The 16,729-nt window shown below is 46.5% G+C and overlaps 1 protein-coding gene across 1 annotated transcript in view; it reads left to right on the top strand.

Moving 5' to 3' along the window:
• X11Lbeta overlaps positions 1-16,729 on the top strand; it is an 85,695-nt gene extending 68,966 nt beyond the window's left edge. The window contains exons 4-16 of the mRNA XM_070281894.1: positions 5,760-5,933; positions 6,015-7,480; positions 7,967-8,173; positions 8,234-8,670; positions 8,730-9,314; positions 9,371-9,893; positions 9,952-10,437; positions 10,496-11,731; positions 12,795-12,925; positions 13,532-13,537; positions 13,740-14,507; positions 14,565-14,705; positions 14,768-16,729. Coding sequence (XP_070137995.1) covers positions 5,776-5,933; positions 6,015-7,480; positions 7,967-8,173; positions 8,234-8,670; positions 8,730-9,314; positions 9,371-9,893; positions 9,952-10,437; positions 10,496-11,731; positions 12,795-12,925; positions 13,532-13,537; positions 13,740-14,507; positions 14,565-14,705; positions 14,768-14,839 — 6,216 coding nt within the window. The 5' untranslated portion in view covers positions 5,760-5,775 and the 3' untranslated portion in view covers positions 14,840-16,729. The remainder of the gene's footprint in view (positions 1-5,759; positions 5,934-6,014; positions 7,481-7,966; positions 8,174-8,233; positions 8,671-8,729; positions 9,315-9,370; positions 9,894-9,951; positions 10,438-10,495; positions 11,732-12,794; positions 12,926-13,531; positions 13,538-13,739; positions 14,508-14,564; positions 14,706-14,767) is intronic.

Raw genomic sequence — 16,729 nt, 5'->3', positions numbered from 1 at the left:
AAGGCATTATAATGGCTTCAAAAAAGGTGGCAATTTCTGGGGGACTAGGGAGAAAGGCATGGGCATGGTCCTCTGGCAGAGTTGGTTGTATCCAATTTTAAATATGCATTAAGCCAATGAAAACTTGTGCCATAAAACCCGCTCAGCACGCACCGGCGAGGAGATGTGTCAGAAAAGAGCCATAGCCGGAATTGGCAGGTGCTACGGTTTATAGAGAGGGAGGGCACGGTAGAGTGTTGGATGGGGGCACAGTCTGGCAGTTAGACAGGTGAGTGTGCAGTTCAGGTGATAGCCAAAACACTTTATCGTCAGTCAAACAGAAGCACACACACCACACTCTTTTTTTTTTTTGATTTTCTCCTTTTGGCAAACGAAACATTGGCAAAATAATATTAGCATCCAAGTTGTGAGCTAAATTTTACGATCCATTTAAGGAGAAACGATGTGGGGTGTTAGGAGTGGGAAGAAGGTGAAGAAGAGTAGTGGGTCTCTTTATTTTTAAGCCGATTTTGCTTAAGGATGTTGGCTTTGTCGTCAAGTGCTGCATGAAATATTCACTTTTCAATCGATAACCTGTCTCTCCCTTGCCCTCTTTCACTTTCTATATACAAAGTCGAGTATCCTGTAAGCTAAGGACATTGCTGTCAGTTGTAATTTATGCTGAACTGATTTTATTAATGGATCCTTAGGCCCGTAAGCAGGACACATACTTGCCAGCGGCGACAATGACACCCATTCAACACACACTCCCCCTCCCAAAAGGATACACACACACACACGTGTATAGAGTCTATATACCTGAGCATGAGTCAGTCAGTCAGTTAGTCGAAAAAACATTTCATCCAGTCACTCCACGCTCCAACTCTCAACCCTCGTGTGTTTTCGGGGCATGCAACAAATTTGATTTGTGTGTGTTTGTGTTTATTTGCACGGCATGTGGCGCGGCTCGAGGCTGGCGGAGGGTGGCTCCAAAAGTTGTTCACATTCAGGCCTCTGTTCCTAATAGTTCTTTTGTGAGACTTGCGGTGTCCTTGAGATGATGATTAGTAGCTTGGCGGAGGGGTAGTCACTCCCCATCCGATTAATGAAAGATGAATTATCTTTCCGGTGTGTTCCATTTAAGAAAATAAAAGCCATTCTTCAGCCATTTTAAATAAAGTGCCTTTCTCCTCGATTCTCATAGATGGGACAGAATTAGAAATAATAAATAATACATAGAAATAAATATTTGAATTAAACATTTAAAAGAAATAAATAAAAAAAGCAACTCCTTTCTCGATTCTTGATTTTCTTTCTTGAATTCTTTATTTTATTTATTTTAATATTACATTTTGTTATCCTGTTTTGTAAAAACTTTAACGTCAACCCTCGTGTTTTGTGTCCTCCTCTTTGTTTGCTTTGCACTTTATTCGCCATCTTTCTTTGCATCTCCTTTACCGCCATTCCATCCCCACCCCTCACCGAAAAAATGTCCTTTCTCGCCATTTTTGCGTGTTGCCATTTTCATTTTGGCAAAACGGTACAATTTCTCTCTTTACTGTTACTGTTGTTGTTGCTGTTGTTTTTGTCAACATTACAACTTGCCGACGTCATCATCCGAGCAGGAACAACAACAAATAGAAGAGAGAAGAGTGACTAGGAAAAAAGTATCTTAGTCACTTTCACTTTTCATTACACTTTCTGCCTTCCATTCGTGAATGTGTTTCTGTTTTTGTTTTCTGAGCCTCCCCCTCAATTTCTTTTATCGTTGTGTGCTTTTGTCATGCGGCATTTTACATTAAATACCCCCCTTACTTGCCACCACCCCCCCTTTTAGCCCTATTTGCTGTCTCTGTCGGACGCATTTTTTCTTAGCCAAAATGGTTTTTAACCCAAATTGCAGCAATTTTCACGCGCTGCACTCAAATCCGCTTAGCGACAATTTTCCCACACGAATGCTTAACGAGTGAATGGCTCTGCCTCTCACTCACTCCCCATCTGGCCGTCTCTTTCCTTTTTTTTGGGTGCCATTTTTCCGTCTCTTTTTTTCCATAATTGAATTAATCCTTGAGCAATGAACACTCTGAGCCTGGGGCCTTAATTCCAACGGGAAATGCTTTTAAAATTTACAAAATATTTGGGGGAACGTGTGGAATAAATTAATTAATAAACAACAGCGCCTTCCTCCTGGATTTCCATCTAATACTTGGATAGTTTTTATCCAAAACAGTTGAAGCCTTAAGTGAAGAAAAGTCTAAGCTTTCCAAAGCTATCGAAGAAGGCCTTGAATTAGGTCAGTTTGAAGGGCAATTACTTCTAAAAAAAGAAACCCTACAAGAAACCCTAGCGTGATGGTTAAGTTCTAAGAATAACTGCAAGGAGGAAAACAATCCTTAATATGTATTAAAATTTTTCTGAAACTCCCCTAAACATTTCTACAGCCCCCACAAATTCAAACATAAAACAATGTAGTCAAGTTTTCTTCGAGTGTAATTGCATAAGACTAGAAAAAAATCCAAAAAAAAAACAGCCTGCGATTTGGGTTAAAATAAATTGCATGTTTCATTTACGGCGCATTGCATGCAACGGCCAGGAAGTCGTCCAAAGTTGAAAGCCACCCACGAGCACGAGGACGACTTGCGTGTCCTGGAGCCAGCTCGGCCACGCCTCCCACAATACTGGGCGTCCTGAGCGCCCCGAGCCCCCATAGACCACTCCTCGCTGCGTTAGTTGTTTTGCATAATTAATGCCATCATAGGCAAAAGGTAATTGCATCTAACCCATTGCCCACGTCGTTGTCCTGCCGCAATGTGGCCGTAATGACGGTATCAGGACTCCAGGACCTTACTGGCCTCCCTCTAGCTAATGCCCAACCCCCCCAAGGGTGGCAATTGATTTTGATTTTGATTCATTGACTGAGTAGGGAGGCAGGGAGAAGGCAGGCAGGGCTTGACTTGCACCACCGGTTGGAATTAATTTTAAATATTTAAAGAGCGGCAAGCGACGCATCGTTTAAGCAGACATTAAGTTAATAAAACTCCAAGGACGCGCAGGACCAAGAGCAACAGCAGGAGCACCAGCACAAGCATCAGTTTCAGGACCTCGTCCTCGTCCTCGTGCCTGGTAACTTAATTATGCAGCTTGCGAGGACCCAGGTCTAGGAGCCGGAATATGTGCATATGTATTATATACCTGAGTGTGTGTAGGTCGTGAGTGTGTGGGTCCTTTGTGTATGTGTGGGTGTCCTGGCTGGAAGAGAAATTTATGAAATTTTTATGACTCGCACTTGACATCGCTTAAAGGCACAAATGCCAGTAGACACTTGCAGAAAAAAGGGTTAACAGTTAAAGGATTAAATTACAAGGACTTTTCATCAACTTTTTGAAGGATAAACATTTCAATAATATTTAAAAAAGGAAGTCAAGCATGAGTCCTATTGCAAATCCTTGCAAAGCTCTATTAAAACCCATTCAAAAGCATCTTCCTATATTTTTTTCTTCTCTGTATAAGATCCTGATGATGTGTTCTTTCTGATCCTGCTGAAAAACACCTCGTCCTGTGTACCTCGTCCTGTGTACTTCGTCCTGTGTACTTCGTCCTGTATCCTTCGTCCTGCTCCTGCTGCTGAATCGGTCAAAGTGTCAACGCGTTGCGAAGTAAATCAAAGGAATGGCAATCGAAATCCTTTCACAGGCTGTCAGACTTCTGCTTAAGCGCAGCCAAGGCATCAAATTTCAGGACATGACAAGGACCAGGGTGTTGGGTAGGTCCTTCCCCCGAAAAATATCAGAAAAAAAGCATCCGAAGAGCCTCGTGGAAGGATGAAAACAGCAAACGGATTTGAGGCGACAGATTGATGTTGATGCGAAGAGCAGCTACAAAGATGGATGAAGTGGCAGATAGATGGTTCAGGACTCTTTATTCTCCCCCCTATCTCTCTGTCTCTCTCGTGACTCTGGTCGTAAGGACATGAGCAGGTCCTACCATAAATGTCGAGAAATGAAAATGTTGGCCCAGCCGTAAAGAAAATGTTGTTGCTTGCACCGGAATACGGATACGGATTTTTGGATTCTGGCTGCTCTGTTCTACCTTGTTAGCTACATAGAAGAGAGAGAGAGAGAGAGGGAGGGTGGGGAGTATGCTCCCCCTTTTTTTTGGGAAAGTCCTGCCATTATCCTGGCTGCGTTTTAATGCCAAGCGAAGCGTGCCAGGCTGGCTCCTTTTGCCGGCTCAGTTGTGTGGCATTCCAGAAAACGAAAACATATTTTCCATGCGAGTGCACAAAGCAGGAGCAGGAGCAGGACGAACTGGATCCTAACTCTACACACATATCCTTAAAATTTCTATACCCATGTGTGTGTGTATGTGTAAGCTTGCCTTGTGGGTATTTTCGATGCTTTCCTGCCTCATCTCCCCCTCCGGCCTGTTTTCTTGTTTTTGTTAATCCTTTTCGAGAATTTTTAGTTTGATTGTTGGGAAAATATTTTAAGCCTCAAGCACACGCACACATTAGCATGCAGAGAGGGGTGGCGAGGGGGGAACAAGTCCTGGGCAAGGACTCTGGCCTGGAATGTGGGTGGAAGCAGGGTGGTGGAGGTTGGAGGTCAAGATTTCGTTTCTGTGGCACGTGCTGTTGCTTTAAGCGGCTTAGGCCTCAAAAATTAAAGGCTTAAGAGGCTTTAAGGCTTTACATATTTATTTATTTTTAAGGAAATATTTCTAGAGATATCCCTAAACCTAAAAAAAACATAAAAACTATTGTAAAGTTTATCTACAGTTTACTATATTTTTCGACCAGCCCCACTGAGCTGATGGGCTGTCACTTTTTTGTTGATGATTTCAAGTCTTTGGCTTTAACATTATTTTAGTTATTGCTTAATGGTCAGCACCCCCCCTCTAAAACACCACCCCCCTGGCCGTTTGTTTACACGCTTCACGTCCTGCTGGCAGTTGTTTTAATAAAGCAGGCGCAATGTCAACCTTTGTCATGTCCGAGCGGCAACAGGGCGTGACAGTAACGAGTTCTGTCGCCGTCGCCGGGTCACGTTCCAGGAGCGCCACCATCAAGGGGGGCTCTTGCTTCTGCTTTCCCAGTAAAAGACAAAAAAAATAAAGAGAGAATGGGAATGGGAGACCCAAACAAATGGCGGCCATAAGACAGGCAAATATTTAATTGTCCTGCCCCGGGGCGAGAGCGAGAACTGAAATGAAATGCGAAATACTCCTGCCACCCAAACAGAGAAAAAGGAAACCCAATACAGCAGCCAATCAATGTCATTGAGCGATTGCCAGTCTGTCCGTGAGTCCGTGTGTCCGCTTGTCCGTTTGTCCGCTTGTCCGTTGTGTTCGTAGGGTCCTTTCTGTCTGTTGTATACATTGTTTTGGGTCCGCTCTGTCCGTTGTATATGTTCCATGATCTATCCATAGTGTCCGCTCTGTCCGTTGCTCTGGAGTGTCCGTTCTTTCTACAGTGTCCGCGCTGTCCGCTAGGTATCTCTCTGTTCACTGTGTCCGTTCACTTAATGCTGGGTCCCTGGTTTTAAATTGAATTCGATTTGCCTGCGTAGTACCTACCACGTATAGCTCCTGCATCTCTTGTGGCATGTGGCATGCAAATTGCCTTTGTTGCGTTGCGGTGTTGGCTCTTATGTGGAGCTCTCCAACCGATAAAAGCATTTGAAAGTGGCATGCAAATTCTTTTAATTTGCATAATTCATTATCCTCTAAGTCTTTTAAATCTTCTTTAACTCTCAACACTTATTCTCTGCTCTCTTTTCCAGTTTATTGGCAACAATAATGGTCAGCACAACATTGACAACACTGGCTGCTGGACAAACAACTAGTAGCAGTAATCATCATCATCATCATCATCACAATCAGCAGCAGCAACAGCAACAGCAGCAACAGCAACAACAGCCACAGCAGCATCATCAGTTGCAGTTGCAGCAGCAACAGCAACATCAGCAGTATCAGAGGTTGCAGACTCAGGCAACTGCCACCACAGCAACAGCAGCAGCAACAGGAACGCGCAACAGCAACTTTTATGCGTTAAACGGCGATACACAGCACGATTGCGACAACAGCAACACAGGTACTGGGTACCAGCAACCCTTGAACTTGTCGCAGGCATTGCTGTCGCCATCGCCGCCCTTGAACGATCAAATCAGTTTGCTTTTTCCCAAGTGCCGACCCAAGCAACCGCAGCAGCCGCCACAGCCAACGCAGCCTAAAGAAAAGCAGCCACAGCAGCAGCAGCAGCAACAGTTGCAACATCAGCAGCAACAGCAACATCCTCATCAGCGACATGAACTACTGGCTGACTTGAATCTCAACAAAGGCGAGAGGAGCAACAGCAACAGTCCCATTTTGGCCAGCGAAGCAGCTACCGCCTGCGAGGTCCTGGCCAGCAGCAACACCACACCGCCCCTGGCCACGCCCACCACGACCAGCTACTATAAGAGTGTCAACATAATAACCCAGTCCCCGCCACCCCACTCCGCCTCGTCGCACTCCTCAGAGTCGCTGTCGTCGGTGACGCCGCGTATCTCCACGAATCCGTTTCTTTGCAATCCTCCCGAGTCCCCGGAAAAGGTCGGAGAACAGGTGGAGGACCAGGACCGGGATCAGGATCAAGAGCAGGACCAGAAGCAGGCCGAGGCAGCGGACTATCCGGCCTCCTTTTACTATCACACGGTGCAGCAGGAGAGCAGCAGTATGCCGAGGAAGCGCAACGGTGCCATCCCCGCCAGCAGCAGCAGGCAGCAGTTGCACAACGGCAATGGCCCGGGATCGGGTGGTGGCAGTCAGAATCCCTTCATCAAGGAGAACTACTGGGAGACGGCGGCCGTGCCACCGACGAGGGCCAGTACCTTGTTGCACTCACCCACCGAAGAGGTGCAACAACAGCAACAGCAGCAACAGTTGCATGCCTCGTCGCGAAGGGCTTACCACCAACAGAGGGAACGGGAGCAGGTCTATGGCCTCAGTCAGCGCTCGCAGCAGCAACAGCCGCACATCCTGCGGGTGGGCCGAAGTCCTGTGAACCGCAACTTCCCCCAGCAGCAGCAGCAGCAGCAACTGCAGCAGCAACAAGTTGCAAGTAACAACAGCAATCCCTGTGCCGATGGCCTGACTCCTCTGGCAAGTCACTATCTCTACGGCAGCAAGTCCTCCCTGGACCAGCATGGCAGTGCTTCCGGAGACTGGGAGTCCCGGGAGCAGCGCAAGATGCGTCTCCGCGAGGAGAGGGAGAGAGAAAGGGAGAGGGAGAGGGAAAGAGAGAGGGAGCACCTGTTGCTGGAACAGCAGAAACAGTTGCAGTTGCAGGAGATAAACGCGGCTAGGGACACTTTGCTCAGCCAGTTGGCGGGCCAGCAACAGCAAAGGAAGCGCCACGGACATCCCGAAGACAGAGACAGGGAGAGGGAGAGGGAGCGAGAGCGAGAGAGAGAACGCGATCATCGGATGGTAAATGGAGGAGATCCCAACGAAAGCTGGCAGCGTAAGTATTTTCCTAAAAGGTACTTCCCCTGCGTGTTGCTATGTGTGTGATGTAGTGTGGTTTGGCTGCACGTGTGCTGGTGCCTCGAAGCTAAAGCCCCCAGAGCCTGGACGCCAGGAGCCTGTGAATCCAATTTCCGACTGGCTGACTGCCCGGACATGGCCCGAGGCTACGTGTCCGCTTGTGAGGCGTGGGGGCCAGCCAGTCTATGAGTATGATGGCCGAGTCCCTGCCCTGGTTCGGGTAATTGAATTGCAAATCATGCGTAATGAAGTGTACTGCAAATATATATACACACACACGGAGCAAGACAAGGCAGCTGCCGGTGTAGGAAGCACACCAAAGTGGAATTTAATTGATTGTGCAATTAATTGGCAAGCCAACCGGGTCTTAGAATTCTAGTTTCCTAGTTGCCCGGTTCCCTGTTGGTCCATCACCCCATTTACTAATTTATTTATTTTGTTTTCTTTTCCATCCAATCTTTAGATCTTCGTGTCACAACTGAAAATTCAATGAACGATGAGGCTGGCAAGCTGACGGAAAAGTCCCAGACCCTCGGCCACAATATCCTTGGCCAGAATCAGCTCCAGAACCAGAACCAAGTCCACAACCAGGAGGGAACTCTCTACCGGGATGCCTGGCAGTTGGAGCGAAACTACACGCTGGCCGTGGAATCGCGACATGGCATTATAGGTAATGCTCCTCAAAAATATATTTTGCAAAATATTAATGCGTTTTTTTTTAAATAAATAGAATATGAAGGCTCGCCGAGGCGTATTGGAGTCGCCACCAATAACATGGGAGCCATGGCAGCGGCGGCAGCAGCAGCAGCGGCGGCAGCAACAGCCACAGCGGACGAAAGTGAACCACCAGCAGCAGCAACAGCAGCAGCAGCAGCATCAGTAGGAGCAGCACAGCAACATCTGCAGCAGCAGCAACAGCAGCCACAGTTGCCCATGGCGACAGTGACGCCACTCAGCAACACGGCGACTTCCTTACAGAAGACAGCGGCCCGGGCTGCGTTGGCTGCTCTGGCGCAGACCCAGGGGCATCCGCAGCACCATCCACACAACCACAGTCGTCCACATGCGCCTCAGGGTCATGCCCCGCAAGGTCACAGCCTCTCCTTCGGCAACCAACCGCCCCAGCAGCCCTTGCAAGCTTATCCCGTGCGTCCGGGCTTTCCACAGGTGGGGGGACTTGAAAGATTAATTAATATCATTATCTATTAAATTTATATTATTTTTAGAGGATTATATCGCCACCACATCGTGAGATACGCAGCACATCCCCTCCCCCACAGCAACAGCAGCAACAGTTGCAACAGCAACACTTCAGCAGCCTGATGAGCGGCAACAACAAGCCGCAGCAGCAGCAGCAGCAACTGCAACAACAACAGCAACTGCAGCAACAACAACAGTTGCAACAACAACAGCAACAACAACAACTGCAACAACAGCTTAGCAGTGACAACAACGCAGAGGACACCAGCAATGATGTTTCAGAGATCGGAACCATTTCGGATCTCACCACTCCCGAGGCTGTGGCCGCCGTGGTCCTTGCTGGCGGTGGCGGTCTTGCCACATCCGAGGTGGCCAGTAGGGCCGCCACCCCCCCTCAGGTGGCAGCCGCCTCCCCGCCAGCGGCAGCGGGTCAGGGCACTAGCAACGGCATGTCGGGCGGCCTGGGACCGCTCAGCTTGCACACCAAGTCCTCCACCTTCGACTATCTGTACGAGTTCTCGGAGACGCGCAAGGTCCTGGAGGAGTTCTTCAAGTGCCCCTCCACCGACGAGCAACCGATCATGGAGAACGGCAGTGATGTGGATAGTATTGTGAGTATTTTCCAACGAATTCGATGTCCAGGTTTGACACGCTATCCATCTTTCAGGATATCCAGTACGAGTTCCACAGCAACTTTGAGCGAGAGGACGAGGATCTGGCCGAGGAGGAGGAGGCTGAGGACGAGGACGAGGCCGACGAGGACGCCGACGAGGAGAACGACGAGGCTGAGGACGATGACGATGGCCTGGATCAGGATCATCTAGAGCAGAATTATCGCCACCAGCAACAGCAGCTGCAACTCCAACAGGTGCCCACCAGTGGGGCGGCCACCGTCGAGCGGCATGTCTATGGAGGCTACGGGCAGGCGCAGACCCAGCAGCAGCCGGCGCACGTAGGCGTGGCAAGGCGCCACTACAGCGGTAGTCCACTAATGCGGGACTTTGATTTCTTCCTGGACTCGGCCAGCCGGAGCAGCGGCGAGCGAGACGGTGACCCAAATCAGCTGCTGAGCACCGGCAGCGGTCAGGGCGGCCTGGGCGGTGGAGTGGGCGTCGTGTCGGGCGGGGGACACAACTACCGCTACTCCCCGGAGACCACCGACTATGATTCCAATTGCGGGGACTTGGACAGTAAGTGTTTCCCGAAACGTTGCTCCCAAAATCAAGAAACTAATCCTTCAAGCTTTAGGTCTGTCGGGGGAAATGAATGGAGGAGTTTCCACATCCTGTTCGAACTACGCCAAGTACTACGCCTCGGCCATGCCCGTCCTAGAGGATGGCCTCTCCTCCGGCCACACCAGCGACACCGAGAACAACAACAACAAGAACCTGCAACAGCAGCAGCAGCAGCAGCAATGCCCGACTAGCTTGAGCGGCAGCACCAGCATCGGTGGCAGCGGCGGCATCTCCATGCTCATGAACATGAAACGCATCTCCACCAACAACAGCCTGAACAGTATGCACAACCTGACGGCCTCCACCACGGACAGCAACGGCGGAGGTCACAACCACGGGGTCATCGGGATGACCACACCGAGTCCCAGCAATGGGCTGGCGAAGACGCAGTCCCAACAGCCGCCGCAGTCGCAGCCACCGCTCCTGGGCCAGAGTCCCAGCAACCACAGCAAAGTGTTCAAGAACATTGATCCGGAACTGGATTCCCTGTACTCCATTAGTGAGTAGATCCCTCAATCCTCAAAGGACTTCCGCTATTGAATATCTGTACTTTTCAGGTGTTTTCCATCGACCGGATACGGTGCAGATGACACCACCGCCGCCTGCCCCGGCGCCGCATCGCAAGCCCACGGCCGGTGGGGCAACCACTCCGAACAGCAACTGCAACAACGATGTGGATCTGCTGCAGCCCAGCAGCAAGCACACACCCCTGGCGGCGGCCATCAGCAGCACCCTGCAACGCAGCTCCCCCACCGGAAACGGAAAGCCACGCAGCGCCGGCAGCAACTGCAGCAGCAACGGCGCCAACGGCAGTGGCATGCCACCACCCATACCCGAGCGTAGCAACCTCCAGATCGCCGCCAGTCAGCGCTCCCCCTCGCCGCAGGGACTCAGCTCGCCTGTCTGGCTGTCGCGGCACTTGGAGCAGGGGGGCACTGTCAGCGGTGGTGGTGGCGGCGGAGGATCCGTGGTGGATCATTCGAACCACTCGAAGAGCCACAGCGCCGATGAGGAGGATGTGGACACCGACTTGGAGACGGATCGCCTGCTGGGCCATCAGCGGCTGGACGATCAGGGCTACTACGACGAGAACAAGAGCTGGGAGAGCCGCAAGCCGCGGTCGCTGCTCTCCAAGATCTCCCCGAAGCAGCCCAGCACCAAGACCCGGAACGGCTACAACGCCCTGTTGAGCTCCACGCCGGAGCTGCCGCCTCCGCCGCCGATACCGCCCAAGAGCCAGGGCCTGGGCCTGGGCTCGCTGGTGGGCAGCGGCAACGGGGGCAAGCTGCTGGACCTGGTCGGTGGCATGGTACAGAGGAGCCTGTCGAGGAGCTCCTCGTCGGAGCACAGCGACAAGTCGCCGACGAAGCTGCCCAGCACCGATGTCTGTGCCGGAACGGTGGATGTGGTGGCCTCCGCGGTGGCGGCTGTGGCGGCGGCCGGTTCCCCAGGCAGTCCTGGCAATGGCGGTGGCTCCGAGCGATCCCTCGGCGGAGGAGGAGGAGCTGGCTCGGGTGCCGGCTCGGGCACTGGATCTGGGAATCAAGCTCAAAACGAAAATGCCAGCAATGGTGGTGTTGGCGGGGGTATTGGGCTTCTGGCCAATGGAGTGGCGACCACCACGACCAACCACAACAACAACAATGGCTCTGGCAACAGCAACCCCACCACGGGCAACAACACCAACAACAATAATAGCAACAACAACAACAACACCAGCGGCGCAGGCAGCAACAGCGGCAGTGGCAGCGGCAGCGGCGAGAAAAAAGTGAAAAAGAGTAAGAGCAAAGAAGGTAAATGCGCTTTGGCCTTTGACCTTCGTTCGATTGTTATTCCATAATCGTAATATATATATATCGTAATATCCACTATATAATTGTGATCCAAACAGCGTAAATAGCTAAACAGAAAAAACCAAAAATGTGTTGATATATATATTGTGCGTAATATTCTAATATGATCAAAAACAAATTGTATTTAATTAATTATTCTATCATTTCTCTTTATTCTTTCGCAATTTACTTTTTTTGCGTATTTTTGCATGCGTCGTTCGTTCAATCGTTCAACCAAATCAATCAATCAATAATTCAATCCAATCAAATCAAATCAAAAAAACAAAATGTACTCTTCATTTTAACTGTGTCTGTGTGTGTGTACAATTAAAAAATAAAATACTTTGTAAGATACAAATTTTAATATGTATTTAGTTAGTAAGTTACAACAACACTAACATGAAGAAACCAAAACACAAGACACAGACATTGAGGCAGTTTTAAGTTCCTTAAAAATTTTACATTTTTAAATTAAAGAAAGTCTGGAAAACTAGTAGTGTCTAGTAGTATTATTGAAACCTTTAAGAATTTGCATTTTCTTAATTTAATATTTTTTTTTCATTTTCTAAAACTAGATTCAAGCCTGTAGCTCTTGTTTTCATCAAGTTATAAGCAAACCCTCTCTTGGACGGACAAAAATAACGAAAAAAAATAACGAAATAACGAATAAACGTTTAAAAACGAATATTCCTGTAGATACTTGTTACTATGAAACTTTAATGATTAGGACTTTAAATATAATTATTTATTTCATTATTTTTTTAATTTTAAAGACTCTAGCTTTCGAAATAACCAAGTTATGAGCCAATTCTCTCTTAGGCGGACAACCTAACGGACAAGACATACAAAAACAAGCACTAGCACATACACTAACCACTTGAAAACTCCACATGTACTCTATAAATCCTAGATATTCTACAAAAATATTTCTAACACGAATTTTTCTCACTCTTCCTCCTCCATCCACGGACACCCTCCTCTTACGGACATCCTCCTCTCACGGACATCCTCCTATCGACCTCAGGCGGTGCAGTGCTCATCGAGGGCGTTCTCTTCCGGGCCAAGTACCTGGGCTCCACGCAGCTGGTCTGCGAAGGACAGCCCACCAAGTCGACGCGCATGATGCAGGCCGAAGAAGCCGTCTCCAGGATCAAGGTAAGGTCCTTCAGGCTCCAGTCTGGCCAGACCTTATTATTCTTAGAATATTATTTTAAACGTAATGCTAGCCCGACTCGATCGATTGCTTCGATCAGTTTGAGTTGCGATTTGTGTATTTTTGTAGTTAATTAAGGTCCTGGCAAGATGTCCTGTCACAAGGAAGCTAAAAAAATAGATGGTTACAGAGGAGGCTTGTACATATTTTAAGAGTAAAATTTCTACAAAATTATGGGCTTTTGTTTTTATAAATCTAATTTTTAAATCATTTTTGTAAGCTCCCCTGTAACAATCCAAGCTTCTAGACTTATTTTTGAATTTCCAAAATTCCGCAGCTATTTTTTGATTCCCCGCCCTGCCCTGCCCCGCCCACTTCCATACCCAAAAAGCTTAGCTTAGATTAAAGGATTTAATTGAAAAAAAAAAACCAAAAAAAAAACAGAAGAAGATACAGTCATTAATTATTTTTTTAATTTTTACTTTCATGCATCCACCACCTCCTTCACATCAAAAAAACAAAAAAAACAAAATGCTCCGTTTCCCGCCTTCGCATATGCATCTGTGATGAAATAAAAAATAAAAATAAAACTATTAAATGCTAAATAGGCCTTGGTAAGTAAAAAATAAATAAAAAACACCCTTCACCTTTTAGCCTGATTTGCCAGAAATCAATTGGCTCCTTGACCTTTGGCCCGCTAATACTATTTTATTTTGACTCAAAAAAGCCAAGCTTCATTTTTTTTAATCTTTGATATATTTTTTACGTTTTTCATAATTTGAAATATTTCTTAACAATTTTTTAATCGACTTCTAGGCTCCCGATGGCGATGTCCAGCCCAGCACCGAGGTGGATCTATTCATTTCGACGGAAAAGATAATGGTGTTGAACACCGATCTGAAGGAGATCATGATGGATCACGCCCTGCGTACCATATCCTATATAGCCGATATCGGGGATCTGGTCGTACTGATGGCCCGCCGCCGGTTCGTGCCCCAGGACATCGATGATGCGCCCAAACCGAATCGCACTCCGAAAATGATATGCCACGTCTTCGAGAGCGACGAGGCCCAGTTCATAGCCCAGTCCATTGGCCAGGCTTTCCAGGTGGCCTACATGGAGTTCCTCAAGGCCAACGGCATCGAGGACCATCGCTTCGTCAAGGAGATGGACTACCAGGAGGTGCTCAACAGCCAGGAGATCTTTGGCGATGAGCTCGAGATCTTTGCGAAAAAGGAGCTCCAGAAGGAGGTGGTGGTCCCCAAGTCTAAGGGGGAAATCCTAGGCGTAGTCATCGTGGAGTCTGGTTGGGGCAGCATGCTGCCCACGGTGGTAATTGCCAATCTGATGTCCAGTGGGGCAGCGGCTCGATGTGGCCAGTTGAATATCGGGGATCAGTTGATAGCCATCAATGGTCTGAGTCTCGTGGGTCTCCCCCTGTCCACCTGCCAGACGTACATCAAGAACACCAAAAACCAGACGGTGGTCAAGTTCACGGTGGTGCCCTGTGCTCCTGTCGTGGAGGTGAAGATCAAACGCCCGGAGACCAAATATCAGCTAGGATTCAGTGTCCAGAATGGAGTGGTAAGTAAAAGACTTAAAAGACTCTTATAAAGATTATAATTTAATTATTTTTAAAAGATCTGCAGCCTGTTGAGGGGCGGCATTGCTGAGAGGGGTGGCGTCCGTGTGGGTCACCGCATCATCGAGATCAACAACCAGAGCGTGGTGGCTGTGCCCCACGAGAAGATAGTCAACTTGCTGGCCACATCCGTGGGGGAGGTAAGCTTCTAATAAGCCCTATAAATACTAAACAAATCTAAACAACTATCTCCGTATTGTAGATACTCATGAAGACCATGCCCACGTCCATGTTCCGGCTGCTCACCGGCCAGGAGAATCCCATTTATATTTAAGCCAGCGCCAGGATAATAAACGGCCTCTATTGTTAACTATAGAAATGAAAGGAGAAAGCCCCAAGAAAACATTTAAGGATATTACGATATTTAGTATATATATTTAAAGAAAAGAGAAAAACAACATACCCATACGTATAGAAAGAGAAAGCAACAGGAACATAGAAAGAGATAGTCGGTGAGAGAAAGAGAGTATATAAATATATATGAATGTATATGCGTGTATAGGTTTAGGAGAATATGATTTAGCTCACCTATATATATATTATATAAACTATATACTATATACTACATATATATTCATTTTTTTTTGTGAGGCGCGAAACTAAAAAAAAAACGACAAATAAGAGGCAAAAAGCACACAACAAGGCACGCCTTTTTTGCAAAAAAAAAAAAAACAGCTTAGTATAATAGTTAATAAAAGAAAAAGGATGTTCATATAAGGACATAAACGATGACCTTTTTGCGAAAACGTCCTTAGCTTAGTTGAAAGGCGACACTCGAAGGATTACAGAATTGCAGTTCTACCCGCCCTCCTTAAAAAAAATCCCCAAAAAATGCTTTCAAAAATATTAATTGTATAAAAAAACACAAGAAGAAAGACAGGCAGCTCTTTTTGATATAACCAACTCACTATATAGCACTCTATATATATATTTATATATAAACCTGGAAAGTTTAGAAGAAGCTTAAGAAATGAAAGAATACTAATAGAAAATGCAGTGTTTCGTTTTCTACTCGCACACATAGCCGAGTAAATTTTGATAGTTGTATAACCTATATATATATATATATATGTAACACTCACACTCATACACACCCACTCATTCCCCGATCAAGGATTTAGTTTAGCAAAGAAACCCAAAAAAAAAAAAGAAAGCAAAATTAAAGAAAAGAACACTTACACTTACTTAGACGCTTCGATTTCAACCATCTTCGTCCAAAAATTGTGCTACTACTCGTTAAACAAGTTGATAGATATAGAAGACAGAGAGAACCAGAGAAAGAGAGGGCAGATTCGCAAAGAAAGAGATAGCCATAGAGACAGAGTTAACCCCGAAAACCTAAAAGACAAGGATATATATAAAGAAAAGCTTGCAGCAAAAAAGTAACTTATAGGATTGCATTACCGTTAGATCAGAAAAGAGAGATAGAGAGAGGGAGACCACTTGAGAAAGAGATGGCAACAAGAGCAGAGAAAGAGATGGCTAGTCAGATTGCATTTTATTGTATTGTATATGTATGTGTAAAATACTCGCTTTTGGCCACCAAAAATCAGAGGAAAACGCCATCTACTGACACCACTAAACCAAAAAATAAGGGATTTAAAGAAAAGTAAACTATTATTAAAACAAAACTATGCGACATTTGCTTAATATTTTTCCAAATTGAATTTCAATGAATATTTCGGCCGCATTCACTGCTTGGCTAGGGCCACGCCCACCACGCCCACAAAATACAAAAATATTCAAACCAAAAAGCTAAAGAAACCAAAAACAAACAGCTTCAGCAAAACCAAAGAAATTAAATTGAAAACATTCAAACATAAACACCTAATAAATAATAAATTGTTTTTTTTTTTTTTGTGGTGTACATTATTTATAAATGAAAGAAAAGTAACACAGAAAATGACATAAAAAATGCATAACAAATTTAATGGATATATGGATATATATGGAATATTTATGAAAATGAGAAGAAAAAATTGCATAGAAATTGTATAAGAAAAACGATCATAACGATGATTATTTGTAAAGGTAAACTAAACCCAAACCAAGAAAACACAAAAACGGTAAAAGACAAATGAATAAATAAAAGATATATAATCACATGCGTAAACAACAGTATAAAACCAAAAATTGAGCATAATAAACATGAAAAATAAAAACA

This window comes from Drosophila bipectinata, chromosome XL (genome assembly GCF_030179905.1).
Source record: "Drosophila bipectinata strain 14024-0381.07 chromosome XL, DbipHiC1v2, whole genome shotgun sequence".
Taxonomy (NCBI): domain Eukaryota; kingdom Metazoa; phylum Arthropoda; class Insecta; order Diptera; family Drosophilidae; genus Drosophila; species Drosophila bipectinata.
Note: the sequence above shows the minus strand (reverse complement) of the source record. Positions and strands in the feature narration are given on the sequence as shown.